Source organism: Dama dama, chromosome 21, assembly GCF_033118175.1.
Source record: "Dama dama isolate Ldn47 chromosome 21, ASM3311817v1, whole genome shotgun sequence".
NCBI classification, from domain to species: Eukaryota; Metazoa; Chordata; class Mammalia; order Artiodactyla; family Cervidae; genus Dama; species Dama dama.
In genome coordinates this window covers 44,492,698-44,520,486 of record NC_083701.1, presented here as the reverse complement: position 1 = coordinate 44,520,486, position 27,789 = coordinate 44,492,698, and the positions used below count along the sequence as shown (strand labels likewise).

The following is a 27,789-nucleotide window of genomic DNA, read 5'->3' as shown; positions in this document are numbered from 1 at the left end:
AATATTCAGATAATTTATATTTCATACACTTTCCAACATTAAACAATTGACTACATAATGCATTTTCTAAAAAATGGTATTACAGCTTATACAGGTAAAAGTATATTACAAAAATACACAGGAAGAATGGCAGTATCTATTAGGAAATGCTACAAACATTCTGTTAAAAATATATATTTTTATCTCTTTCATGTATCATAATAATAAACAGAATATATATATTTTTCTTTCTAAAATTAAGTCTTACACAGTTTCCCTTCAGGATGGTAATATGTACAAACCTTATATCTGAATGAATATAAATAGCAAATACTATAATAGTGTTACAGATATATTAGTAACTTTTACAGAAAAAAAAAATGGCTTTTAAATAAAAGCCTGAAATCTCAAAGCTATTTAAATTAGACATTCTGATATTTAGTAAGACACAATGGAGTCTCATTTCTTATTTCCAGTTGAATTACTGCAAGCAGTAACAAGAGAAAATAGAGTCAGTAGATACTGGACCAGATGTGTCAGCTGGATAAACTATTTGGGGTTTATTATACTTTGGGGGGAGATACGAGTTCTTTCTCCACACCATAGTTTCTTTTTGGGCCCTGGGGTCAAATCTAGTCCTTGGTGATGAGAAAGAAATCATTGTTCCCTCTTCAAGCGCCTGAGAAACAGTCTACTCATTCATTAGATCCGGTCCATGGTGAGGAAACAGCTCCATGACCATTTCTGGTTATAAGCAGCTTATCTTTAATGAATGGACCTGATTTCCTATCATTCCTAAAAATAGCTTCCGATATAACCTGTACATGGTGAAGCTGTGAAGAAACCGGATGGTCTTCTTCAGACTCTGCGTGACAGTCTTGGGGACGTGGTACGTCTTCAAGTGCTTTAGGGCGTGCAGCAGGCCCTTGCGCGTGTCCTGGTCGCCATTTTTTATCCTCCACAGGCTGAGCAGCTTCAGGAGTTGCTCACTTGACTTGCACGTCTTCACTGTTTTCTCAATGTCTTCTGTCGTCACTTTCTTCCCCGGCAAGCTTTCCATCAACTTTAAAAGCTGCTCAAAGGTGAGATTCATGTGTCCAATGTGCCTCCGCACGGTGTTTTCACAGAGGTTGATATCTGAATGAAGCAAAAACATGAGACATTCATTCACATAGTCTATCTAAAGTCAGTATAAAACTACCCTGAGGCAAAAGGGAGTTCCCCAGCATTTAATACTTTTAAGGCTAACCTCCTCCTTTCCTCTGAGGCTCAAGTCATGCTAGTTATTTCTGAGAACTGAGTTCAATATTATTTTGTGTTATAATAGGATAGTATGCTTTCTGTATTCTCGGCATCCAACACAGCTTTGTGAAAAGCCCGCATTTGGAAAATAACAGTGGGAAACTATACTTCAGTTTTCTAAGAAAATCTGGAGAAATGAAAAGCATAACATTTTAGAAAAAATACAGTTAGTATTTTGCAATATAAACTTTCATTAATTGTTACCAATATATGTGCTATTTGAAAAATTAGTTGCTTCAAATAGTCTTTAATAAATAGCACCAGAGGATTATCAACACATAGGAGATCTGAAAATCCAATAATAGGGGGCCAAGGAGATCCAACCAGTCCATCCTAAAGGAGATCAGTCCTGGGTGTTCATTGGAAGGACTGATGTTGAAGCTGAAACTCCAATACTTTGGCCATCTGATGCGAAGGGCTGGCTCATTTAAAAGACCCTGATGCTGGCAAAGATTGAGGGCAGGAGAAGGGGGCGACAGAGGATGAGATGGTTGGATGGCATCACCAGCACAATGGACATGGCGTTTGAGTGGACTCCGGGAGTTGGTGATGGACAGGGAGGCCTGGCATGCTGCGGTTCATGGGGTTGCAAACAGTCGGACATGACTGAGTGACTGAACTGAACTGACTAAAAGAACAGTAGGATACACATGGCCTAGAGAATATTTTGGTAATGAGCTAGGACATAAACATAGGCGGAGTAAGTAATGTTTCTGTTGATGGCATGAGCCATTTAGTATCTGTAAGACCTAAGGCAAGCCCCTTCATCTTTCTGGGCTAAAAAGTCTTCATTTATAAAACAGGGAATTCAGTCCCATCCAATTCTGTCTCTGTTTCTCTCCTTCCCTTTCTTTTTGCTTCAGGGCTAATTATACTTTCAAAGAAAACATTTTGTTTGCCAAAAACAGAAGACAAGTTTACTTTGCACAAGTGAAAGCATTCAACTGTCAAAGATGTTAGTCTCCTAAAATCTGTTGCTACAGTTTCAAATGTTTGAGGCTTTAGAGTTGTGTAGGATTCCTCATTTAACTACATGTGAAGAGCAGAATGGATTCTCATTAACACTGCATCATGAAAGCCCCCCCACCATTTTTTCCCAGCATGTCCTCCCAATGCTAATTCAAGTTAGAACTTTCTCTTCTGTGTATCCCAAAGCTTATAGTACACTCTGGATGAAACTTACTTCCTTTCCCCCTCTGTATTCACTCCCATCATAATACATACATACACACACACACACACACACACACACACACACACACACACAGAGTTTCTAAAGGAGATTCTTTATAAAACTAAAACATGAGGATACTTGGATTTAACTAGCCCTTTTCTCCAAGAAGCTCAAACACTTTAAAGACCTCATCTCATTAATTCTCACGACGTGTGCTATTAAAATGGTAATTTTAAAATAGACTGTATTGTGAGGATTAATGAGAGGATATCTGTAAGACACTTAAAGGCTTTCTGGAGAGAATTACCAGATAAATACCACATAGTTTCTTGGTAGAATTGCAAGGTAAGATCTAAAATGGTTAAAGAACTTCTAGATAGATCAGACAGGATGCTCACACACCTGCTAAGGGATCCAGAGTCAGATTTCCTGAGGTTTACTCCTATATTTGAAATGTATTTTCTCTCCTTCTAGAGAGACAATTGAAAAATTGGAGAGCAGAGAAGGTGAAAATAAAACCTCGCATGACTGATCTAGGAACAGCTTCTCCTCTATCATTTGAAAACTATTTCAGTCCAACAATAATTCCCAAAGGGAAACAGCATCCATACAACTAAATAGGTACATAGTCTCATTTCTATTGTGTGATGAGCAGGTGTTCTGATTTCTGTTTGAGTTGTTTAGTTCAGGCTACCATACCTTGGATGATCTTCTTGACCATATCTTGGTCTTTGTTTTGATGCTTCCATAACTTCAGCAGCTGGAAAGTCTGTTCTCGTGAGTTGTGTCGCCGTTTTATCCTCTCTACGCTCTCTGCGTTTACTTTGGTGCCAGGCAGATTGTCTACCAGGACACTGAGCCAGTTCGGGGTAAGCTTTGTCGGAACAGCAAACCTGAAGAATGCCTCCTCACACAGGGTCATGTCTAAAAGGAAGGTGGGAAGATTAAGAATTATTACTCAATAATTTGGGCTTCCCTGGTGGCCCGAATGGTAAAGAATCTGCCTGCAATGCAGGAGACCTGGGTTCAGTCCCTCAGTAGGGAAGATCTCCTGGAGAAGGGAATGGCAATCCACTCCATTATTCTTGCCTGGGAAAATCCCAGGGACAGAAGAGCCTGGTGGTCTATAGCCCGTGGGATCACAAAGAGTCGGACATGACTAAGCGACTCACACTTTCACTTTCACTCAATAATTGGATTCTTGGATGTCTAATGGATAATAACAGGAAGAAGAAGAAGAAGGAAAGGGAGAGGGAGACAGAGAAAAAAAGGACAAAAACCAACACAGTTGTGTTTTCCAGAATATTGCATGTTAAAATGAAAAATTTGAATAAAATCAACCTTCTATTTCCTGGTCTTAAAGGCAGATTGCCAATCCAGCTCGGTCCCATGAAATATTCTTTTAGACTATTTTGGAGGGGAAGAGTTTACTAAATGTCTAATAAGAATATAGTATTGCTATAAAAAAACTACAGCAAAAATTCTATTACTTAATATAATATTAACATATTTTAATGTAATTATTAAACATTCTGTTAAAGGTTTAGCTGGTACCTAAAAGTTACTTCAAGACCAGTGTCAAATCATTCTCCTTAAGAAAGCCTGAAAAGTAACCTGAAATAGCATATTATTTTCTACACACACACATACACATAGTACCTTTGGGAACAAGGATGGATACAGAAGTATAAGCATACATTAAGTGGGAAAATAATCAAACACAAAAACTGGTCATTTAGAAAAAAGTTCCAATAAGCTGAGTGTCTGGGTAGCATCAGTCTATCCTAGGGATTAAGAGTCTGTCTTTGGATTCATTAGGTCTGGGTTTGAATCCTGACTCTGCAATTCAAGTTTATACATTAACTTGAACAAACTTCACAGTGTTTTTGTAAAGATTAAAACCCATATAGCAAAAGTGTCTGGCAAATAGTAAGTGTTCAAGGAGTGACAGAAATAAAATTATAAATGGATTAAAGAGAATGTTAAAGAATGTTAAAGTCCTTTTACCATCCCTCCCCACATTCCATCATTTAATAAGAAAGCAGATAGGATGAATGACTTAGCTAAGATTTTTATAAAAGAGAGAAAAAATGTATGTTTTATATACATCTGTGTTGCAGAAAAAGATGTTTGAAGAGAGTCAAGCTAATTAAATACTAAAACATCAGTCATCCTTGGTGTGATGAGTCCTTGGTAGGAGGTCTGAGACTAGTGTGGTGGTAGGAGTGACAAGATGAGGACACCAACCTGATTAGCATCATCACCAACATGGGGTGCACTCAGATACCTTGAACTTGGAGCTAGTGACCCCTCCTGAATAGAGTTTAAGACATGTATAGGAACTCAGTACTTCTGTGCAATGGATGCAGTAATACCACAGGTAACAAAGCCAATATTGTATTTCTGATTTGTCATCTATTTTTATCACTGTGGTTCAGATGGTAAAGACTCCGCCTGCAATGTGGGAGACCTGGGTTTGATCCCTGGGTCGGGAGGATCCCCTGGAGAAGGAAATGGCAACCCACTCCAGGATTCTTGCCTGGAAAATCCCATGGACAGAGGAGCCTGGAGGGCTGGGACAATCCATGGCATCGCAAAGCATCGGACACAACTGAGCGACCAACACAATCCAATCCAAGTATTCTCAAGAACTTGGCTTCTTAGTTGCCAATGTATACTTTGGCTAATAATACAGATGTGCTTAAAAGTGATAAGAATGCATAGCTTAAAAACATTCTGCAACTCGGACTCTGATAAGGTGACCTTCAACATAATCTTACTCCACCCCTTTTCTGTGGGTAACGTGATTCAAGTGTGAAAGTCAGGGTTTGGAGCATTATTATAAGAAGATGGAGACTTTCTGAAAGATTTTTGAGTTGTGGCTTTAGCAATGATGCACAGACAATTTGGTTAAAATTCAAGAAAGGGGAAATACAAGTTTAACTAAGAAGGACCAGAGGGTCTGGTATTCAACCCAGAGGTGATATGAAGATTGATATTTTGAAACATAATTACCTATTCCACATTTGTGAGTCAATGATTCGCTGCTACCAGAACATATATTGTCATGCGTTGCATTTCCTTTCTGAGTTAGAAGGAGCCCAAATGCACTGCAATTCGTGTGTTTTCTACAGGGCGCTTTGGATGATGTCTCATTCGAGAAGAACCCATCTGGACATCTTTTGCAAACTGTATTTCGCTCCGGGGTTCCTACAAAAATATCAAGCCGTTTAGCACATTCTTCTCTAGTACTCTCCTAGCAGAAACCATCTTAACAGAGTTGGGGTAAGACATTTCACTTGGTTTTTACTGCTACTATTATGTTGCAGGAAATTTCAGGCATTTTCATTTTCACTTCATTAGACAGAACAAAACTTCTACAGTGAACCCCTTAGGCATTCTTTCCTCCTTGTAATACAAACACAAATGTGTTCTGTTGTTACCTACAAAGCACAAAATGGGAGAGAAAAGAAAAGAAGGGTAGGATGTTCAATTAGTCCTGCCTGTGCTGAAGTTGTCAGGGAGATCTTGTTGTCAGCCATATTCTCCACACAATTATCCCTGGAAAATCATGAAGATAACTGCTGTGTAACCTCTGTAATATCATTCTTTGAAATCAGTACCCGTGGTATGCCACATCGTTAAATCCCAATCGATTCCTACGAAAGTTCTCTCTTTCCTGAATCCTAATTGTGAAGCAATTCGTAAGTGTGCTAACCTCAAGAAGTAAAAATTTACAACATTATAATAAACTTTTGAAGGTGGCAATAAAGTTAACCGTGGACTCAAGCATAAGCCTGCAGTTACATAATAAATGGAAGATGATATACCATTTGCTTAAACTGTTGAGTTTAAAAAGGGCACAGTCGTTAAAATTTCAGGCAAGGGTGACTGAAAGGGCATTTTCTTTCATGGTGGAAAGTTACTTGATAAATTTGGGGAAATCATTGGCAGGAAAACTTGAACCAGTCAACAACCCAAGATGCTATTAAAAATAAACATCTTTAAAACCCTTGACTCTATGCCTGAGTAGCTCATACATTATAGTGTATTTGCATATGAAAATACCTCCATCTAGTGTAAGCTAGTTGAACAGATTTAGACTCCAGTGTTCAAATGTAGCTTTTACAGGCCAATTCTAGCTGACACAAGATACCAAATACTAAAGAGACAAATGAAAGTTAGAGAAAGTTAATAAACTTCATTTATTAAAACTTTTAACCTCCCATCTCATTGTATCCTCTACCAAAAAAGGAAAAAAGAGCACAATGGATTTTATTTTCACCTCTGGCTTCTTTCTTTTCTAAAGGGTTTGATGATGCATTGACCAGTAAAAATGACAGAAGGGTGGCAGAAAAAAAGAAAAGGGGAGACCAAGCATGAAATTTTAACATGTTAAATGCCATTTCCAGGGTTGCAGTGACATCATCTTAGGAACCACCTTACAAAGAGGTCTCTTTTTTTTAGTACTTTCTTATTATACTCCTCTTCTTAAAGGGGAGCCAACTCCACACCAAATTCTACAGTATCATAAGCAGAGGTATTTGGGCATGGACTGCATGGTATTATTTTAGGGTGAATATTCTGGGAATAAATAGACATCTGGATCCAAATCTCCCTTTGTCAACTTCACAAAGAAGAATCCTGTCATTCTTCACATACGTCATAGGTCATAGGCACAGGACACTCTTCCATGTAATTTAGCCTTTAAAGTTCCTTACCAAGAAGAATCCAAGAATTATAGAAGGAACGTTTCTTAATATATGTGGAGGCTTTATGTAATGACCTTTCTGAAAAGGACTTCCCTCTCTCATGATTGATAGAACTTCTTATAAGAGGATGTATCCATCTAAGTAAATGATTTTGCCTTAGTAATGTCAAGAGAAACACCCAAAGTATAATCTGGCAGGCAAAATGTGAAACAGAATGGCAAGAGGAATTTTGCCTTTCAGTTGAGAATTCACCATGCTAGGCATAAGCAATTACACAACTAACAGAACTAACTGCAGTTGATCCTTGAACAATGGTGGGTTAGAGGACCCAAACTCCTTGCACTGGAAAACCCCATTATAACTTTATAGTCAGCCTTCTATAGCCAGAGTTCTGCATTCACAGATTCACACAAATGGGATCAGGTAGCACTGTAGTATTATTGAAAAAAATTTGCATAGAAGTGGACCTGCGAGGTTTAAATCTATGTTATCTTGTTCAAGGGTAAGCTGTAAAATCTGAAGAGCAGGCAATCTGACTTCAAAACAACAGAGAATGAATATTAAATACTCTTTAGAATAAAACTGCAGAATCTTGCCTTCTCTTTGGTCTGGAAATCTTTTATTTTCCATAAGGAACTCCTTTGTATGTTTTTAAGCAGAGAGAGGTGAGTAAAAAAATAAACCTCTGTGTACCTTTGTGCTAAGACTTCTGCTGCCTGCTTACTTCATTCTACAAACAGATTTTCATGCTTATATGAGTAAAATTCTTACTATTTCCACTATTTTTCAAAACTTTCTAGTTTCCAAACTGCAGTGCCCTGCTTAATGAATTTTCCTACATATATAAATTACTGAATTGAATTAAATGCATCTGTTTCTGTTGGATGGGCGTCTCCCTCTACAACTTGGGTTAGTTTTTGAGTCCCAAATTGTCATCCAGTAAAAATTAGGAAGTGTCACCAATTTCTCCCTCGAAGACTTATACTAGAGGCATTTTAAGGAGCTGTCATGCAATTTGCACCTTCTGTGACTGATTTTATAAAATTCACAACTTAGGACACTTAATAGTTCAGTTTTTGAATAAATTTAATTTGTATGCCATTAAACCTAAAATGTTGATAATAATTTAGACTCTGTATTGCAACTTCTCAAAGTCAAAGCAGTTATAAGTAATTCACATCCTCTAAACCCATGGTTGTCAAGTAGGGGTGATTTTGCCATCCAGGAGACACTTTAGTGGAAAGAGTACTATTTTAACATCTAGTGGCTAAAGACCAGGGATGCTGCTAAACATGCTACAATGCCCAGTACTGCTGCCCACGAAAAGAATTATTCAGCCCCCAAAGTTAGTAGTGCTGAGCCTGCGAAACACTGCTTCAAACTGAGTAATTGGAATCTAGACCCATTACTACTTCCTCCAGAAGAGTGAGTGAATACTCTTAATTTTTCCAGGCCAGGAGAACATGCCGACTATACTGAAACTTCATGAATGTAGAAAAAAAAAAAAAAAAGAGGTGGGTTGCAGCTTTAAAAAATTCAATGCAAACTGGCTTAATCTCTGCTCTTCAAAATGCAAAAAGAGAAAGTACTTTGTTTGTAGACAAGTACTTACTCTTGGCTTGCCAGTCTGTTTTGTCTAAGATAAAGAATAAGCTTCACAGAAGAGATGCTGCTATGGCCGTTATCCTCCCAGACACTCAACTCCCCTGCCAAAGGAAGAACTAGCTTCATTTTTAATAATGAGCTGCAGTTCCCCTAGCCATTCTCATTTTTTATATAATTAATTATAACTACTCACTGTTTGCACGCCAGAGCCTCATTAATATCAGCATAATTACTCTCTTGGTATCAATTAACATTTCTGATGTTTGTCCAAAAAGCACTGCGCTCTGAGGCTGTCCATGCCAAAGTGAAACACAGACATAGATCAGCTATGAATGGCGCAACTAAGAGTGTGTCCCTTTAAGAAAGAGCAATCCATCATGCATCTCATTAGAGAGGGATTTGCTGCATTTGAGATTTGTCACTAAATTGGCCCGTCGTGGCAAAGTGCTCCTCTGAGGAATGGTTCTTTGGCAGCCATCCAGACACATAGTACATACCTAGCAGATTCCATTACCTTTGTAATTTGCTATCCTGTAGTGTCATCAGGACCAGCTTGTTCCCTTAAACTTCCCCCACTGCCTGCCTCTGTGTGATGTTAATGCTCTTGGCTGGTACATACCCGGGTGTAGCACTCCAAACCCAGGGGGGCAGCTCCTGTGCTTCAAGCAGAACTCCAGCTCCAGGTAGCGCCCCTCCTCACATTCACACACGCGGTTGTGGGTGCGGTTGCACTCCTGCTTGACATACTGCAGCTCCTTGCACACGGGGTTGCAGTACAGACACTCGTCACTGGTGTGCCACGTGTCCGTGTAGTAGTGGTCGGGACAGGGGGCGCACACGGTCTTCCGCCTGCCCGTGCAGGGCTGTTTCAGGAAGGTGCCGGGCGGACATTTGTCACACATCAGCTGGCGAGAGCTCTCGGGGTCATAATGAAGGTACTTTGGAGGAAAGGTTTCCTGGGTGGTCCATTTAATGGAGATGTCTAGGAACTAGAAGAAGAAAGGGAAATCGTGGTATGTTAGCATGGAAATGGGGTGATTCTTCTGTGCAAAAGCATCATTGACCTCAGAGTCCTTTACTACCTGGAACCTCGTGCTCTTCCTGCCTAGGGAGCTAGGACCACAGAAAACAAGTTCAGAAGCCATAACTCTTGCCTCTAAGTAGCTTCATCTCCAAGACCATGGCAGTACCAGCAAAGTATATTAGGAAAACATAGCTCATAGATAGCTGGAGTGGAAAACTCATCAGAGTAGAAAGTATTACACTTAGATGCACCGCTCAATAGCCTGTGTGCCTTGAGTAATATTTTATCTCCCTGGGTTTTAGGATAATCATTAGATTAGTGAGTTGGGTGAACTAGATTCTCAGGATAGCTATGCCAGGATCCCTTGACTCCTTGATAAAAATGTAGATTCCTGGGATTTATAGTCCTAAAAATTCTGATTCTACAGATATGAAATTGGGACTGAGAGTTTAAAAATCTCCTGCAGTGATTCCCATCTGTGGAACCCATACACAATAAATATTATTTCATTTATTCACTTGTTGATAGTTATGTACCAGGCTCTGTTCTGGATATTTGGGATACAGCAGTGAATCAAGTAGTCAACAAACTCTGTCTTATGGACTTTATTTTAATAACAAATTATACGTAAGTTATGTGTTAGAAGATGAATGTTGTAAAAAAGTGAGCAAGTAAAAGATTGGAAATATGGAGGGGAAGGTGGAAAGATTGCAATCTTTATATGGGGTGGTGGTCACAGTAGTATATTTAAGACCAGATATTTTTCTTTTAGTTTTCCTGTTCTAAGATGTAATGATTTCACATATATGTAAGCAGTTGGTGATTATACTCACTCTGGTCATTCATTCACTCATGCAGCAGATATGTACTGCATGCTTACCAGAAATATGCTGGTGAGAAGATGTAATCTTTGTCTCTGTGCAGCTGGTAATCCGCTGGAAAAGTATTAAAATTTTAAGACTGATATTTCCTCCAGAACATCAGTACAGTCTTGAATCTCATAGGTGACTGATGTCTAGAAAATGAAATGATCACCTCTCTTAAGGTTAATTGGGGAAAACTTGAGGGAGCATTCAGGGTCTCAGAAGGTTCTGTCCATAATGGCTGAAGAGGTATGTGCATAGCAGAGAGACAGTTTTGTGGGCCAGAATCCTGCTTTTGAAGGTGGCTCCAAATGAGTATTCTATCTTGTATTCTAGATCTCAAAAGGTCTTCAAGGGAACACTGAAGTAGCTCTTCACACTAATTAAAAGAAAAAGTGTTGTTTCTGTGTAGGGGTGGTTTTTTTGGCTTTTATTGTTTGTTTTTGGTACAGGGATTAACAGCGACTATTTTCAGGCTTTTGGGAAGTGACAGGCCAAACACAATAAGCTTTTCTAAACTCTCTTCTTTGCAGAACTCAGGAAATCTCACGGAAACCCTTTGACCTGGGGGAAAGTGTGCCAAGCTAGACACACAGCACTCCTTTTTGAATGAGAAATGACAGAGGTAAAGAAAGGCCTTTTTCATAAGCATCTGGGCATTTTAATAAGCAATAGAATCCACCTGCCATTACAGGAGCTGCAAGAGATGTGGGTTCAATCCCTGGGTTGGAAAGATCCCCTGGAGATGGAAATGGCAACCCACTCCAGTATTCTTGCCTGCAAAATTCCATGGACAGAGGAGCCTAGTGGGCTACAGTCATGGGGTCATAAAGAGTGGGACCTGACTGAGCATGCATACACACATGCACTCATTTCTTATTGGGACATGACTAGCGTCAAGGCTGTTTGGACCTAATATGAGTTGATAAACCAGAATTGAAGAATAAAATATCTTACCTAGGGCCACAGACCTTTTAACTGAGAGCAGTTTTTAGAGTGCTATAATGTAAAGGACCCCTAACCAACAAAGGCAGACTACAGTGGAAAATTGGGGCTGCCTCGATATTTTCAAGACACTCTCATGACCCAAGGGCTTTGGGGAAAAGGATGTTCTTAAATTCCCCTAGGGCTTTTTATTGGCTCAGATAAAATGGGTCAACAATAGGAGAAAGAAATTGACCAGTAATGAGTGAAAGCTCTGGTTTGGTCTGTATCTTTCAGAAATCTATTCATTCACCATGTGTCTCTTGACCACCCACTGTGTACCAGGCATTGTAGAAGGTCTTAGCATATGGTGACCTACAAAACAAGGATGCTCTTCAGACTGTTCACAGTCTAGCGAGGAGACAGAGAAGTGAAGAAATAAATAATTACAGATAACGATCAATCTTTTGAAGGAAATGAAGCAAGATGAACTAACTTTGTTGCTACTTGGTCATTCTAATAATATTGTACTATATTTTTCAAGACCCTTTGTGTGGGTTTGGCTCAAATATTTCTAACATCTTCAATGCTAGGGAATGAAGTATTCCTGATGCAACTTGCAAAGACACATGAAAGCAATGAGAAATGTTTTTATTTTTTTCTCTGTCTTGATGTTTGCTTTCTATTTCCTGAAAAGCCACTTTTGAGGGTTCTGTTTTTTCAAGAAGGCCAGCTCAGAGATCCAGAGGGACGCATTCGTCTTGCTTACTGTGGCTGAGTGAGCCCCATCCTGGTAGGGCTGGCAGTCCTGAGACTTAACCCTGCCTGATTTCCCATCATCCTGCCTTTCCCATGACAACGCAGCTCATTTACTCATTAGCTGACTCTTTTCTCTCTTACCAAGAAGTGATGAGGATGAAATGAGAAAACCCCACAGATGGTGCATGTGTTCCTCACTAGAAGCAGCCACACAAATACAAGATCTGACCAAGAATACTGATGCAATTTGTATTTTTCTAGGCAATTGGACTTGACACTGTTGGTTTTCTAAAACCATGCTTAAGAAATTAGTTGCCATTTCTTCAAAATACAGGGAAGCTGGGGTGAAAGGAATCCATAGAGAAACAAATAATAAATTAGGTTGACTTAAGGATTAGAGAGCAATTATAATAGTGAAGATCATTTCCCCTAGGCTACCGCCTGGAATTATCATATACATTTTTAAAAATCGGAAAGCCTTAAGGAACTGCTGACTTGTTTTCAGCAAATTCTATGAGGCCTCTGTGATTTATTTGAAAATTTTCCACTCTGGTAAAAAGACAGAACTCTGTGTGGCCAAAATTGGATGCTTAGCTCTCCATCTCTGGTTAGCCTCAATCCCCGCATGGAATTTCTGGAACCAGTTACTGGACAGAGAATGGGCAAAATTAATAAACCTCTTCATCTCAACCCCCTCTCTCACTTTCTTCTGCATTTTCTAGAAAAGCAATGAAAAATATGCCAAAGGAGGACAGACCATCTCAACACTAGCTCTGTGTCCTTTGCCAGCTGATAACATTTAAAGTCTAAGAAGAGTACAAAAGTAATTTTTGTGTGAAGTACATAAACATTGATGAATATCTGCAAAAGCCAGGACTCATGCATAGGTGTCTCTGCAGAAGCCTGAAGTGTCCTATATTATAGTTTCCTATAAGAGAAGCTGCTTTTTCATGCTGAACTTTTTTTTTTTAGTGGAGGATAATTGATTTACAATATTGTGTTGTTTTCTGCTGTACATCAACATGAATCAGCCACAGGTGTACATAGGACCCCTCCCTCCTGAACCCCCTCCCACTTCCCTCCCCATCCCATCCCTCTAGGTTGTCACAGAGCACTGTGTTGAGCTCCCTGTGTCTCACAGCACATTTCCACTGGCTATCTATTTTACATGTGATAATGATAACCATTAAAATGGAATTTTCTCTCCATTTTTTCTTTCTTCCTCTTCCCATTCTGTATCTGTCTACCAGCTACAAAAGAACAAAAGTAAATGAGGAACTATCCCAGGTCACAGTAATTAGTGGAAGCAGAATTAAAACCCAGAGCATGTGCCATAGAATAGTATATTTTGACCAAATCCTTTAACACTGCATAGCCCTAAAATGCTAGTTTTTCATTCAGACTCAAGAGCATAGTGTTAGGAGATCACAGAAGTGAGATCACCCAATGCCTTCCTGAAGTCCAGGATGATGTTTCTTTGTGCTAAGACTACCACCTGTCCAAGGTAACTGAGATGGAAATTTCTTAGATGACATGTGATTTCAGTATAGCTGAATACCGATATTTGCTTCTTCTTAAAGGATACAGGAATATATTTCCTCCATCAAGTTTACTTTTGCATGATGCAATGCAGTCAGTCCCCTGCTACTGTGCTTGCTCTCTGGTATGTAGAACCACGAGTGACCCAGTGGGTTTCCGTTTATGGAAAATTCATTAAAAGGAGCCCACACAAAGCTTGAAATAACTACTTGGTTTGGGAGTTCCTTTTGTGATCCCTCGTCATGATCTTTGCCACAGAGAACTATTTGAGGACTACCAGAGTTAGCTAAACTTCTGGTCAATTTGGAAACCATGATGTTTTACAGTTCATCTTAGCCAAGAAAAGAAACATTCAGGATATATACCACAGTGAGTTTCCTAAAGATCTCTTGTAGTATAAACTACAAAGCTTATTAAAAAAAAAAAACAAAAAAACTCTTTTGCTATGAAGCTTAGCTTATTTAACTTTCTATAGTCTTATGGTATAGTGGGGCTTCCCTGGAGGCTCAGACAGTAAAGAATTCGCCTGCGATGCAGGAGATCTGGGTTTGGTCCTTGAGTTGGGAATATACCCTGGAGGAAGGCATGACAACCCACTCCAGTATTCTTGCCTGGAGAATCCCATGAACAGAAAAGCCTGGAGGGCTGCAGTCCATGGGATCACAGAGTCGGACACGACTGAGCAATTAAGCATACACATGGTATAATGGGATCTTCCCTATTTCCTCCAATCCTTAAATTATTCATTTATTCATTCATTCAGCAAACACTTATTGAAACAATGACTATGCTCAGGAAATATTGCTAAGCAATAGCACCGAGTAAGTTAATGTTCCTATTTTCCAGGAGAATTCATCCAAAAGCCTCTGTTGGTATAAAAAGTCACAAATTACTGTAAAACAATGAGAGGGAAAACAGAGGAAAAAAAGGATCAAGAAAAGACTCAATAGAGAAACAGGTCAGAAATGAGAAGCTGAAATTAGGTAGCAGTAAGGAGGAGAGAGAAGATAGATATTATATGTTAGCTGATTGCCCGTGGAGGGAGGTACTAGAAAGAGTAAAGGGGGACATGCCCATGAATTATGACTATTAGGTATGTGGTGTTGCTGTTAATTACTGACAGCAGGAGAAAGAAGCGGTTATGGAGGAAGACAGTGAATTTGGTTCTGGGTCTTCCAACAATGAGTCTCAAGTGATGATGTTGAGTAGACACTTAATATATGTATCTGGTATTCAGGATAGAAATGCAGCTAAAGACACAGATTTAAAGAGATGCAAGTTCGATCCCTCGGTCAGGAAGATCCCCTGGAGGAGGGCATGGCAACCCTCTCCAGTATTCTTGCCTAGAGAATCCCATGGACAGAGGAGCCTGGTGGGCTACAGTCCACAGGGTTGCAAAGAGTTGGACATGACTGAAGTGACTTAGCACAAGGTTATGAGCACATAAATGGTTCCAGAAACACAGAAGTAGGATGGCATTACCCAAGGATTTTATACATAAACCAAAAAAATATTAAAATATAACCTTTGGGACTTTACAAACATTTGTAAGATAAGATGAAAAAGAGAAGGAAAAAAACAGTAGGGATATTACAGAAAGTTTCAAGAAGAATGCTAAATGGATGATGAATAATAAGATATGAAAAATGTCCAGCTTTTAGATCCATTAGATTGATATGACCTAACCAGATCTCTTTGCTGGGAACCTGCATATTAGGGTTCCAAACTCAGTTCAACCACCAGCTTAATAACCCTTGGCCATTATCTTAGCTCTAAAAAGAGATAATTCTTATTTCATCTATTCCTATACAATTGTTTTCAATTGAGTAAAGGGACACAAATAAACTTGGTAAAGAATAAGATTCCAGACAAGAATGAGTCATGACTACATATGCTAATTACACAGGAGGTGGGAAATAGAGAACATTTTGAATCAGATTCATTTTTGGAGACATTTTGAAGTCTCTTGTTCAGTAGGAAGTCACACACTTAAAATGTGCCACAGTTATTTATCCTATTCTTAAATCGTCTCCAGAAAAAGCATCTCTGACTCGTTTTTAAAATCAGTTCCAGTATCTTCCCAAATTGTATCATTGACTTGATGGAAAGGCAGTTACACAGATTTGCTTAAAGGGCCCAGATGGAAAAGGATTTGCTTCCATACACCTTAAATGTTTAGCATGGTGTCTTACAGGCTTCCCAGGTGGCGCTAGTGGTAAAGAACCTGCCTGCCAATGCAGGAGTTGTAAGAGATGTGGGTTCAGTCCCTGGGTTGGGAAGATTCCCTGGAGGAGGGCAAAGCAACCACTCCATTATTCTTGCCTAGAGAACCCCATGGACAGAGGAGCCTGGCGGGTTACAGTTGCAAAGAGTCAGACACGACTGAAGCGACTCAGCAAGCAGCATGCATAGTGTCTTATGGGCTTCGCTGGTGACTCAGAGGCTAAAGAATCAGTCTGTAATGCAGTAGACCTGGATTCAATCCCTGGATCAGAAAGCACCCTAGAGAAGGGAATGGTTACCCACTCCAGAATTCTTGTCTGGAGAATCCCATGGACAGAGGAGACTGGCAGGCTACAGTCCATGGGGTCACAAAGAGTTGGACATGATAGACTGACACTTTCACTGCTTTTTTCATGGCGTCTTATACGCAGCAAGTATTCAATATATATTTTAATTTTATTCAATTCGATAGATATTGAATACCTACTATGTATAATTAGGATTGCTGGTGATTCTATAGACACAGATACAGAGCCTCCAGGTAAAGGACGCATTTTCAAGGACAAGCACAAAATCTCTAACTTTCTCATCCGTAAAATGATAGTGATGACAAAATTTGCCTAAAGGAAGGTTTTTTTTTAAGCGTCTTTCATTTTGCTTGGCATTTTGCGTGGATCATTCCGTTTGTATTTAGCTTCTATTTTGAAGGTAAATGTGGGAAAAGCAGGTGGCTCATTTGAGAGGTTTATCTGCTGCTGCCAGTTCTCTACCTGAGGGTCTGCCACTGCTTAATCATCTCCGCAACAGCCAGGATGAGGTCTCTAGGTAAGGATGCAGAGCAAATGCATTAAATCTATTCATCTATTAGGAACTGATGTGCTGCCAACAGCTTTTGCTACATAAACAGGAGAAAGGAAACAGGAACAATTATGATTAGATGAATCGCAGGGCCAGATTTTATACTGTTTGCTTCCCTTGGGGCTGAAGCACTGTCTCTAGGTAAAACTTAACTTTAAATGTGTTTCGTTGTTGTTGTTGTTCCCTTCAAGAACTTTCCTTTAGTTGTTTGTTTGGAGGCTTTTAGAATTAATTAGCAGTACCTTGTTTATGTCTGAAATCTACCAGAATTGTCAGAACAGATTTGCTTCTGATGCTTTTACTGCTTCAGAGTTTTACAGATAATTAACATTTGCTAGATTAACAAATAAATGAGAAAAATCTCTAAGAACTTGTGATGCAAGTAAACACGTCAAACTTCCCAAGGTAGATGTGTGGACATCTCCCGCATTTTGAATCTCAGATCTTAATATTTATTCTCTTTGCTTATTTGTTTAGTCGTTCACTCAACTGTGTCCAACTCTTTGCAATCTCCTGGACTATAGCCCATCAGGCTCCTCTGTCCATGGGATTTTTCAGGCAAGAATATTGGGGTGGGTTGCCATTTAATTCTCCACAGGATCTTCCTGACCCAGAGATCGAATTCATGTCTCCTGTGTCTCCTGCATTGCAGGCGGATTCTTTACCTGCTGGGCCATAATCACCAGATTTGGGATATAACATCCATTTTGAAAATTTCAACTCGACAACAGAGCTGGCCACAATTTTCCTTATAATTATATCCATTCAAGCCCACCTGACAAGCACAAGGGTGTTATCCCTAGTTCAGAGTTTTCCAGCTACAAAGCCCCTGGCACTTTGGACTCAGAATTGGCAATACATTTTAGTATGTTGATATTTTTTGAACATCAGTTATTAAGTCCCACTTTATTTCTACCTTTACTTGAAGATAATACCTTGTTCACATCATCTTATGAATTAATCTGGTTGGTGATGATTTAGATTGAAGCCCAATCAATATATGGTTAAGGGCATCTGGAGAGAGAAATTTAGAAAAGAACAGCCATGGTGGTTAGGAAATGAAATAGAAACTAGAAATGGAAATAGAATAAAACAGGATGTGACTTAAACAGGTAGATGTTTATCATGTGCCTATAACAATGTGAAATATCCTATTGGAAGTACTGGATGATATGGTGAATACTAATAGCATAGTATATTATAACATCATTACATAGTAAGCTCTATACTTAACTTCTCATCCACCCCTTCAATCACCTCTGAGGTGATAGTATTATCCCCATTTTGTAGATGAAGAAACTGAGCCTCAGAGAAGTTGAGTGATTGCTCAAAAGTCACAGAGCTAGTATACATTCAAGATAGGATTCAAATCTAATCCTGTCTGAACCTAAGCCTTTAACAATTGACTCTTCTCACTAGGGACCTGCAGTTTTAGGAAGGAGATAGGCATATAAGTGATCACCTATGAAACAATGTAAAATTATATAAGATCTATATTTTGTCCATCTGTCCATACAGCCATCCATGCCACCTCATCCTATATCTGTCTATCATTTATATCATTTATCCTGGTGAATAAATTCCTCTCTCTTCTGTCCTGAAATGCAGTAGTTCACACAACTTCTCCAGAAGATGGTCCTGTGAGACTGACTGAGCAGTCAGTTGCACTTTATACAAAACAGCAGCTCCTCAGTCATGCACCCCCCCTTGGATTTGTTTGTCTTCCTTTTTTGCTTACTCTTCTTTTGCTAACCTCTGCTTCCCTAGGATTGCTCTTTCTAATAAGGAGCTAAACTATAAAGTGTTTGCCTCATGTTCTCTATCCTACAGGGTCTAGACTTAGAACTCAAGTCCAGTAAGGAAGCTGGGATAGTTAATTTCATCAGGGAAAAAAAACACACAGTGGCCTCCTCTAGCTGAAGGAGGAGGTGAAAAAAGCATTTAAAAAATCCATTGGGATCACTTTGCCCAAGGATATGACTCTGAGTCCTATCCCAGGACGTTTGTATCTCCAGCAAAGAAAAGAACTCTGGTTGAAGGAACTCAGAGGCTTTCCTCTGCTTTATGGATATTTTTCACTGGACTCCTCTGCTAGATTTCAGCTCCTATTAGACAGGAGGAAAAAAAAAATCCTCAGCTAGGTCACCTTAGGGAAAATTACTTCACTTCTCTGAACCTTGGTTTCCTTGCCTGTAAAACAGATTCCAGTCTCTGCATCAGAGGGTTTTTGTGAAAATGAAGGCTGTTAGCATTGTCCTCTGTCCAGGACCTAGGATCTTACAAAAATTAATATCTGGAACAAGGTTGGTTTGCTGGGAAAGAAAGAGAAAAAAATGTTGGGAGTCATATACAGGCAATGAGGTGCTCTAATGTAGGAGTGACTTGTATCATTTAAACTCACAAATCTGCCAGAACGATCACATCCACCTCCTTCCTCACCAGAGAAAGCTGGAAGGTACAATCTTATCATGTTTCTGGAAGGCAGGACAATGGAGAAGGCTTACAAACAGCAGGAATAGCTACATCATTGTTCAGTAAACATCACTCATACTTTCTAGTTGACCCATTATTTTAGCACAATCTAGTTGATTTTTTCCCCTTTTACTGGATATTAAAAGAAGACAGGAAACAGAGTGTAGAAATAGAGGATTCTGTCTCTCAGCCCATGTAGTATTCATTCTCCCAGGGGATCTTCCTGACCCAGGAATCGAACCCAGGTCTCCCCAATTCCAGGCAGATTCTTTACCATCTAGCCACCAGGGAAGGCCAATGTAGTATTCCAGCACAGTATTAATGGTCATGCCAACCTACCCATTAACACGCTTATTTCACTTGAAGGTGAAATGCTTCCTTGTGAATACAAATTCAAAGAAAACTCTGCTCAAAGAGGCTAAAGAGACTGTTAGTGACCATAATTACATCTCTTTAGTAAGTCCTGAGGGAATATGGCTTCTAAGTAGGATATGAAAATATGCACATTAATGGCTTCTATGCTAGCTAAAGACAAAAAGGTCTTGTTTCTGAATTTTTAAAAAAAAAAAATAGTTTTTAGCTTAAAAGAATAATCTGATCCTAAAACACAGAAGTCTTACTGCTTAAAAGCAGGTGACATTTCAAAAAGCTGCTTCCTCTTTTGATCTCGTTCACTTAAATAGAATTTCTTATCAATGAAACCAGTTGGGCACAAGGAACTTTGACAATTGCAACAAAGTAGATTTTAAAAAATTTTTCTTTAGTATGCTTTTTTTCATCGATAATTAAGTCCATTTGATTTTTGTATGTCTGGCATATTAAATAGTATCAATATGTAATAAAATATTTTCATTTATTTTTAATGACAAAAGCGTGAATTTTTTTTTCTTTTTTTTCCACTGTGCAACCTGCTTCAGTGCCTGCAGCCTGCTGGCAGAGGCCGGGCAATGGTTTGGGGCCAGGTTTGCTCTGGCATGGGACACTGTAAGAGGCCCAGGGGGATGAGCCAAAAGTGTAAAATTATAGCAGCCCTTCCAGATATCATCTGGTAAAACACACCTATTTTAAAGGTGAGCAAAGTAAGACCCAGAGAAATGAAGTCACAAACTGGACCTCAGAGTCTAAGGCAAAACTGAGGAATAAGATCTCTTGCTTCTTGACTGCTGTTGTGGAGGTCTTACTATCATTACACCTCACAGATGACTTCCTAAATTACTTTTGTTGGTGGTGATGGTGGTGGTATGGATGCCAGAGGGAATTTAAGAATAGGGCCTTGATATCCACATTTTCTAAGAATAAACTACATTTTTGAACAAGAAAGTAATATTACATGGCAATAGAGGTTTAGGGATCAAAGACCAGAGAAGAAAACTGAATTTACCAAAGACAGTCACAAAGCTTAGGTGAATTACGGTCTTTTAAATCTACATTCATCTTGACACTGATTTTCGTATTTTATAGTTGATTATTTAAGAGACTCTTACAGAAAATGCTTCCAAGGTACAGACTAAATGGAGGTGAAGAAACTTAAGGCTACTCTTTTTAATTTTATAGAAGATGCTTCGAGGAAATTAATGTTTTTCACCATATTAAAACTATGATAAAAAGAGGTGGATTTAAAAAAAAAAAATCTCAATAGGAAAGCAATAAATCAGAACTTTTTGGAGCACATTACTTTTTTAGAAGGGCTCCAGAAATGACATTGCATTTCCTCCTGTATCCTCTATCCATTTATGGTCTGGCTGATTCAGGTGCTTCTGAGAAACTGGGGTTGAAAAAAACTACCCAAGCACCTGGGAAGTTATGTCACCTTGTAGTTGAAAGAAACCATTTTAGTGTGTCTGTAGACTGTTCTGGCCTTTGGAACATTCATTTAGCGAGGCCAGGTAAATGTGAGAGGGAGTGAGTAGCACACAGCTTCTTACCTAATGTGTTGTAACACTATTCTTATCCCTTACAACTGTCTAAAAGAATTCTTTTTTTAGACTTTCTATGCTAGTTACCCCAAAATAAATATTCTGTGGTAGTGAGTTCCTAAAACTAATTACATGTCACATAAAAATACCATGTGTATTTCAAGTTGGCTATACCTCACTCCTTCTTCTTGCATGGATAGTTTACAGATGTTGCTAGGATTTCCGATTGACTAGTTCCTGCTCTTGTGGGTTGCGAAGTTTTATTTTGATTTTTGTTTTCTTTTCTAAACATGGCTGCTAGTACTGTTCATATGTGCATTTTTTTTTTTAACCTATCAGTATCAGAAATGCACTCTGGGGCTGTGTCCTGCCCTCCTCTCTTGCCCTGTGAAATCTTCCTTTCCTATGGCTTTCAGAACCCATTCTCTGCTGATGACCTAGATTTTCTGATCTCCAGTCCAGGCTTCTCTGAACTTTATTAATCCAAATGCCTATTTGACATCTCCACTGGGATATTTTACAAATGTATCACATTTATCAAACCAAAAAATGAACACTGATGGGAAGATCAGAAAGGGGATTCAGCTAAGGTTAGGTAGCACCTGCAAGGGTCGGTATATAAGTTGGGTTCATTGTTGTTGCTCTCTTAAGAATGGACCTCCATGAAGGTATTGTACCTTCACAGTAGAAATGGACAAAAATAAGTAGGAAAAATACTGGTCAGGTGGGTAGGGTGTTATATTTATATTTTGAAGGAGATCAAAGCTGACATGAGAATGTGAAATCTCTGACAGTAAGCTACATTCTGTTGGAATATCCATGGAAACTGCTGGTACATTATACAAACACCCCAGCAAATCTCATTGTAGTTCCTTTGACTCAGCAAACACACATTTAGTGTCAAGCACTGTGGAGACCTGGAGGCTATAAATCTGAATTGGAAAAAAAAATCTCTGTTTGCAAAGAGTTCATATTTGGTTTACCACAGGGGTCGTGCCGTCCCCTAGAAGTTCTGGAAATTTGTGGGGGATTTTCTCTTGTCAGAGTTTCTGTGTGTTGCTAGATGCCCCAGTGACCAAGAATAATCCCACGTTCCACACACTTTCTTCTTCTCGGCCGTGACATGTGGCATATGGGATCTTAGTTCTTCGATCAGGGATTGAATTTTCAACCCCTGTGTTGGAAGCACAGCGTCTTCACCACCAACCACCAGGGAAATCCCACACACATTTTCAAATGTCCTACTGATGACGGTATAAGTGATCTAAGCTAAAAAAAAATATTTATCATTATATGAGCCTGGATTCAAACTCCATGTATATATATACACAAACACATGTATATATACACATATGTGTGTGTATATAGATATACATATATATGTCTATAGATACATAGATATATATACACATGTGTATATATATATGCACACATATGGGATTCCCAGGTGGCACAGTGGTAAAGAGTCCACCTGTCAATGCAGGAGAAGCAAGAGGGGTGGATTTGATCCCTCGATCGAGAAGATCCTCTGAAGTATGGAATGGCAACCCACTCCAGTACTCTTGCCTGGAAAATTCCAGGGACAGAGGAGCCTGGTGGGCTCAAGTCCATGGGGTCGCAAACAACTGAGTGACTAAGCGCACACACACACACACACACACACACACACACACATATGTGTATACATACACACATATGTAGACCTATGTGTATGTGTTGTAAGATTTTTATGCATATTGCATTTTCAAGGAATTTAACAACATAAAATCTGATAGAGGGTTGTGCATGCATGCACGCTAAGTCGCTTCAGTCATGTACGACTCTTTGCCACCCTATGGACTGTACTTTGCCAGGCTCCTCTATCCATGGGGATTCTCCAGGTAAGAATACTAGAGTGGGTTGCTATGCCCTCCTCCAGGGGATCTTCCCAACCCAGGGATCGAACCTCTGTCTCTTAGTATCCTGCATTGGCAGGCGGGTTCTTTACCACTAGTGCTATCTGGGAAGCCTGAAAAAGGGTTGTATTTTGTTTAAAACTTTAGCGAGATTTATTCACCATTTCAAAAAATCACAGCCCAAAGTCAACACCAATCATGGTTTTGAACCCCATGTGCTCTCGTCTGTTTCTCATGGTCTGTTCATGACAGTTCTACATAAAGATGCTAATGTAGCATTACTTCATTAAATCTTCTAGTGAAGCTTATTTCATTATAAATCACTTTCTTTTTATTTCTCCTTCATAGTATAGTTATGCTAGTATATTGATTTGAAAAAATTCTGTAGGTAGGTGAAAATATAAGCACTCTCAATTTCATTTCAGGAGAGCCAGGGAGTTGTTACAAAGGATTTATTTAATAAGCACATGGAAGAAGTCTGATCTGATGGAGAACTACTATTCCACAAGGTAAGATACACAGATACACCGATAATGTTGGCATCTCTGCTCCATAGTAACAACATCAGGGACAGCCAGGCATCATTAGGCAAGACTTTGAATAATGTAAACGTAATTTTTTTTTAATAAAAGTACTCTTTCTCTGCAATATACTTCACCATCCTCTTTTTCCTGGGCTGCAAAGAAATTACTCAGGTTGAATGAAGTACTTCTGGTCAACGAGATACTGAAGGTAATGCTTCTCACAGAAAGCCTTCATGGAAAGGGAACATGAAGACAGGGGGGCTGAGGGTTGCTTAGAGCAAGACCCAGATGGCAAGTGAGTGGATAGGAGGACAAGAATATTTGAGCGTGTTTAGTGCCCCTTTGAGAAACTCTGCAGTACCTCTCCTTCTACACTGTGTAGATAAAACATCTCTCCCAGAATGCCTTCTTCCCTGACCAGTGGAATCTGACAACTGTGGTTTTAACCTAAGAAGTAAAATGAAAGGCCAGATTGAAATTAGGAATCGTGCTGAGGGTTCAAGGGTGATAGAGGCCAGAGAGGTTGCTGGAGAGAGAAGTACAGGACTGCTGCGGAGTATACGTCAGATTCTCCTAGAAACTTTAGAGTTCTCTTTAGCATTCTCTTAAACAAACAAAAAAGCTAGACAGATACACTCAACCACTGGGGGAGGGGAAGGAAACCAAAATAAACATAAGGAGGACCAATGTATCAGGCAGTTGTCCTGAAAAAAGAAAAATTTACTACCTCCAAATGCTTCACCCCATCCCCCACCCCCAGTCCTAGTGTCTTAACATTAATTTAGACCTTAGCTTTGAGAAGGCCAGTGGCTAATTCTAGAGCTCCTTGATGGGACGTGTCGGCCACCAGTGAAAATCTAAGACTAGACTAGGATGTTCCCAAAGCATCAGGAGGCTCCTTGAGCAACCATGAAAGAAATGACTTGGTGATGTAACCACCTCACCTTGCAGAGCAGGCCTCTAACTACATGAGTGAGCATTTCAGAAAGCCCATGACTATGGCATTAGTCCTAATGACCACACCGTCTCAGTGCTTGCCTGCCAGCATCTCCTCTGCTGTCACAAAAAGCATCTAGAATTCTAGCTTGCCTCACAGTTTTATCTTCTTCCACTTCTTAAATTCATGATGCCTTGATTTTATCTCCAAATATGAAACATTTGGAATGTATAATGAGAATAATAAACATCCTATTGCTCCTGCAAGGTAATAATTGGTGGCCATCTCTCCCCCATCTCTGAGCGTCATCAGCACTTCGTTTACATAATTCACTTGGGTCTAGAATGTCGACTAGAGGCTCGTGTTAATGTGGAATAGGAACTCCATATTATGTGTGGCTACCTTGCATGTGTGCATATTATTATCTCTATTTTATAGAAAACTAAAACACAAGAGAGATATAAATTGCCCACCATCTTTCATCAAGTAAAATACTGGTATTTGAATTTTGAATTTCGATCCCAAATAACCAAACTTGTAACCACTGCACAACAGCTGCCTTTATAAGGTCTTGGAAGGCAAGATCTTTTATATTCCCAAGTCACCTCGTACTTCCCCTTTTGTTATTCTCATTAGTCATTCCAAAATCTGCTTTCTCCATTTTGCTGTGTGGTCCATGAGGACAGAAATGGTGGCCATGTTTGCCATTCTCTGTCTAAGTATCCAGTGGCCTGCAGGGTACAAAGGACTAAATAGCTGTAATGCTTCCAATTCTTAGCACTACCTCTTGGTGTTTATGAAAGGGCATCTGGACTCTTCATGTGTAACTACAAAGTATCTTTTCCCAATTATTTATAAAATAAAATCAATCTCAGAAGCTACAGACAGGAAAGGGAACGCATTCCTACTTAAAGTATTTACTAGGTTTGAGACACAATGAAAGGTTTCTCTTTTGGTAATGTTGTAACATCTGCAGTTAGTATTATCTACATACATATCTACATCCTATTACAGACCAGATATCAAAACATTTGTCTACTTATTATTTTGGAACACTTGGAATACTGGAGTAAGTGGGTAGCTATTCCCTTCTCCAGGGAATCTTCCTGACCCAGGGATCAAAACCAGGTCTCCTGCATTGCAAACAGATTCTTTACCATCTGAGCCATCATGGAAGCCCATTATTAGGTATACATATTATTTAATGGAAATTCTGAAATTTAAAAGTTACTGATAATATGTTTACTATTAATCAAATCTTTGAAGCATACAAAAGGCTAGGAAGAATAAAAGTGTCCCCATATTAATAGCAGAATTATTTATACTAGCCAAAACCTAGAATGTTTAAGTCACTTGTGGTGTAGCCATGCAATAGAATATTATACAGCACTGAAAATGGATGGGCTTTTGTACATCCAATACTGGAGATGATCTCACAGTAGAACCTTAAGTGATAGCAGCTAGACACAAAAAAGTACATAACATTCATTTACTCATGGATGGCATTATAAGTCAGAATGTTGATTCCTCTGGCCATGACTGTTGTGGTGATAGGGAGGAAGCCCAGGAAGCTTCTGGGGTGCTGGCAATGTGGTGGTGTTTGAGCTGGGTGCTGGCTTACAAGTATTCACTTTGGGAAACTTTATTAGGTTCTTATGATTTGTGTAGCTCTTTGTATGTGTCCTTTTAAAATAAGGGTTCACTTTTTAAAAAGTTCTCCATATTAGTGAAGTTATATTTATAACATATACCCACATATGCACAAATATATATATACACATATATGTATACATAGTACATATACATAAGATTAGCTTACTTAAGCGTGACCTCTCATTAATCTACCTTTCCTTTAGTGACTTTGCTGTTTATTTACTTATTTATGTGTGTGTATCCCAGGATCTAATTGGAAGACTTCCTAGCCTTCCATTCACTCTTAGTGGGTTGGACATTCACATTCAAGAAGTTACTGCAACAACTTTCAAAACACATATGTGACTTAAATATGGATTTTCCTGTCCTTTCATGAATATCTGATTCATATCTCAATGCAGTCTACATTTTAGTGACATAAAGGAAATAAGTCATTGGTCATAGAATAATCTACATAGAAATCTTATTAACTTGATTGGTCAAAATGTAAATTTAAGTAAAATAAGCTAAAAACTACAGACATTCCTTTCTTTTCCAAATTTCCTTTCTTTTTCCAAAATTAAAACAACTTTTAGCCCCACTGAGTGCAGAACCTCAATTATTTAAATCTATTTCATAACCTAATTAACATTATCTCACCAGTATTTTCCACATTACATTGAAAATGTTATTAAAATGTCAAATTGCACAATAAGAAATATGTGTGTATGTATGACCTTTTCTCTGGTGCCAATTATTCAAAATTTCCTATAATATTTGCTTAAGTGGCAAATAAGCCTAATGATGTCATGCTCACTGCATCCAAATTTTATTCTCTTTAAAGCAGTTTTAAGAATTATTATTCTTAGTATTAAGAATAATCTCCCAGATAACTTTGATACTATTATTACCGCTAATAATAATAATAATAAGGATGCCCAAGTTAAGCAAAGATGGTATGGAGCCATCTGAGATGAAGAAAGCCAATAAGTAAAACGGATAAAAAATCATTCCAGTAAAAATGGTCCAGAGCTCTTCATAAACCCAGCAGGAACTTTCCAGTGCAAAGGGACACCCTAGGAGAAGCACAAGCAGCTTGAAAGAGGTCTCCAGTTCCAAGCTGACCCCAGATCTCTCCTGGGAAAGGGAGCAAGTTGAGCCCTGTCCCCACCAACCCGCGGGCGGGTCGGGAGACCGAGAGGCGAGCAGCCTCCGCGGGCGTCCAGAGCGCCGCTGTGGGCGCCCCGGGTCGGGAACTTACCACGAGCGCGCAGCACAGCAACTTGTTCATTGCGGTCCCCGGGAAACCTCAGGCGCTGGGAGGCGGCGGCTGCGGGGCGAGCGCCACGGTGCGTCTCGGCTGCCCGTGCACTCATCACTTTATATATAGTGTCCCGGCAACAGGAAGTGTCGGCTTGGCTTTGATCATTCATTCCCTATCTGGACCAAAC

At 39.3% G+C, this 27,789-nt stretch overlaps 1 protein-coding gene and 1 non-coding gene across 2 annotated transcripts; both read right to left on the bottom strand.

Annotated features, from left to right (window-relative positions):
* Positions 1-27,789, bottom strand: TNFRSF11B (TNF receptor superfamily member 11b). The gene is made up of 5 exons (XM_061123563.1): positions 27,600-27,789; positions 9,392-9,761; positions 5,471-5,665; positions 3,155-3,379; positions 1-1,116 (listed from the first exon to the last, which is right to left on the bottom strand). The coding sequence occupies exons 1-5, from the start codon at positions 27,627-27,629 to the stop codon at positions 728-730; spliced, it is 1,209 nt and encodes a 402-aa protein (XP_060979546.1). The 5' UTR covers positions 27,630-27,789; the 3' UTR covers positions 1-727.
* Positions 20,332-20,461, bottom strand: LOC133042913 (small nucleolar RNA SNORA42/SNORA80 family). Its single transcript, XR_009689616.1, has one exon. It is a non-coding gene; the product is annotated as a small nucleolar RNA SNORA42/SNORA80 family (small nucleolar RNA).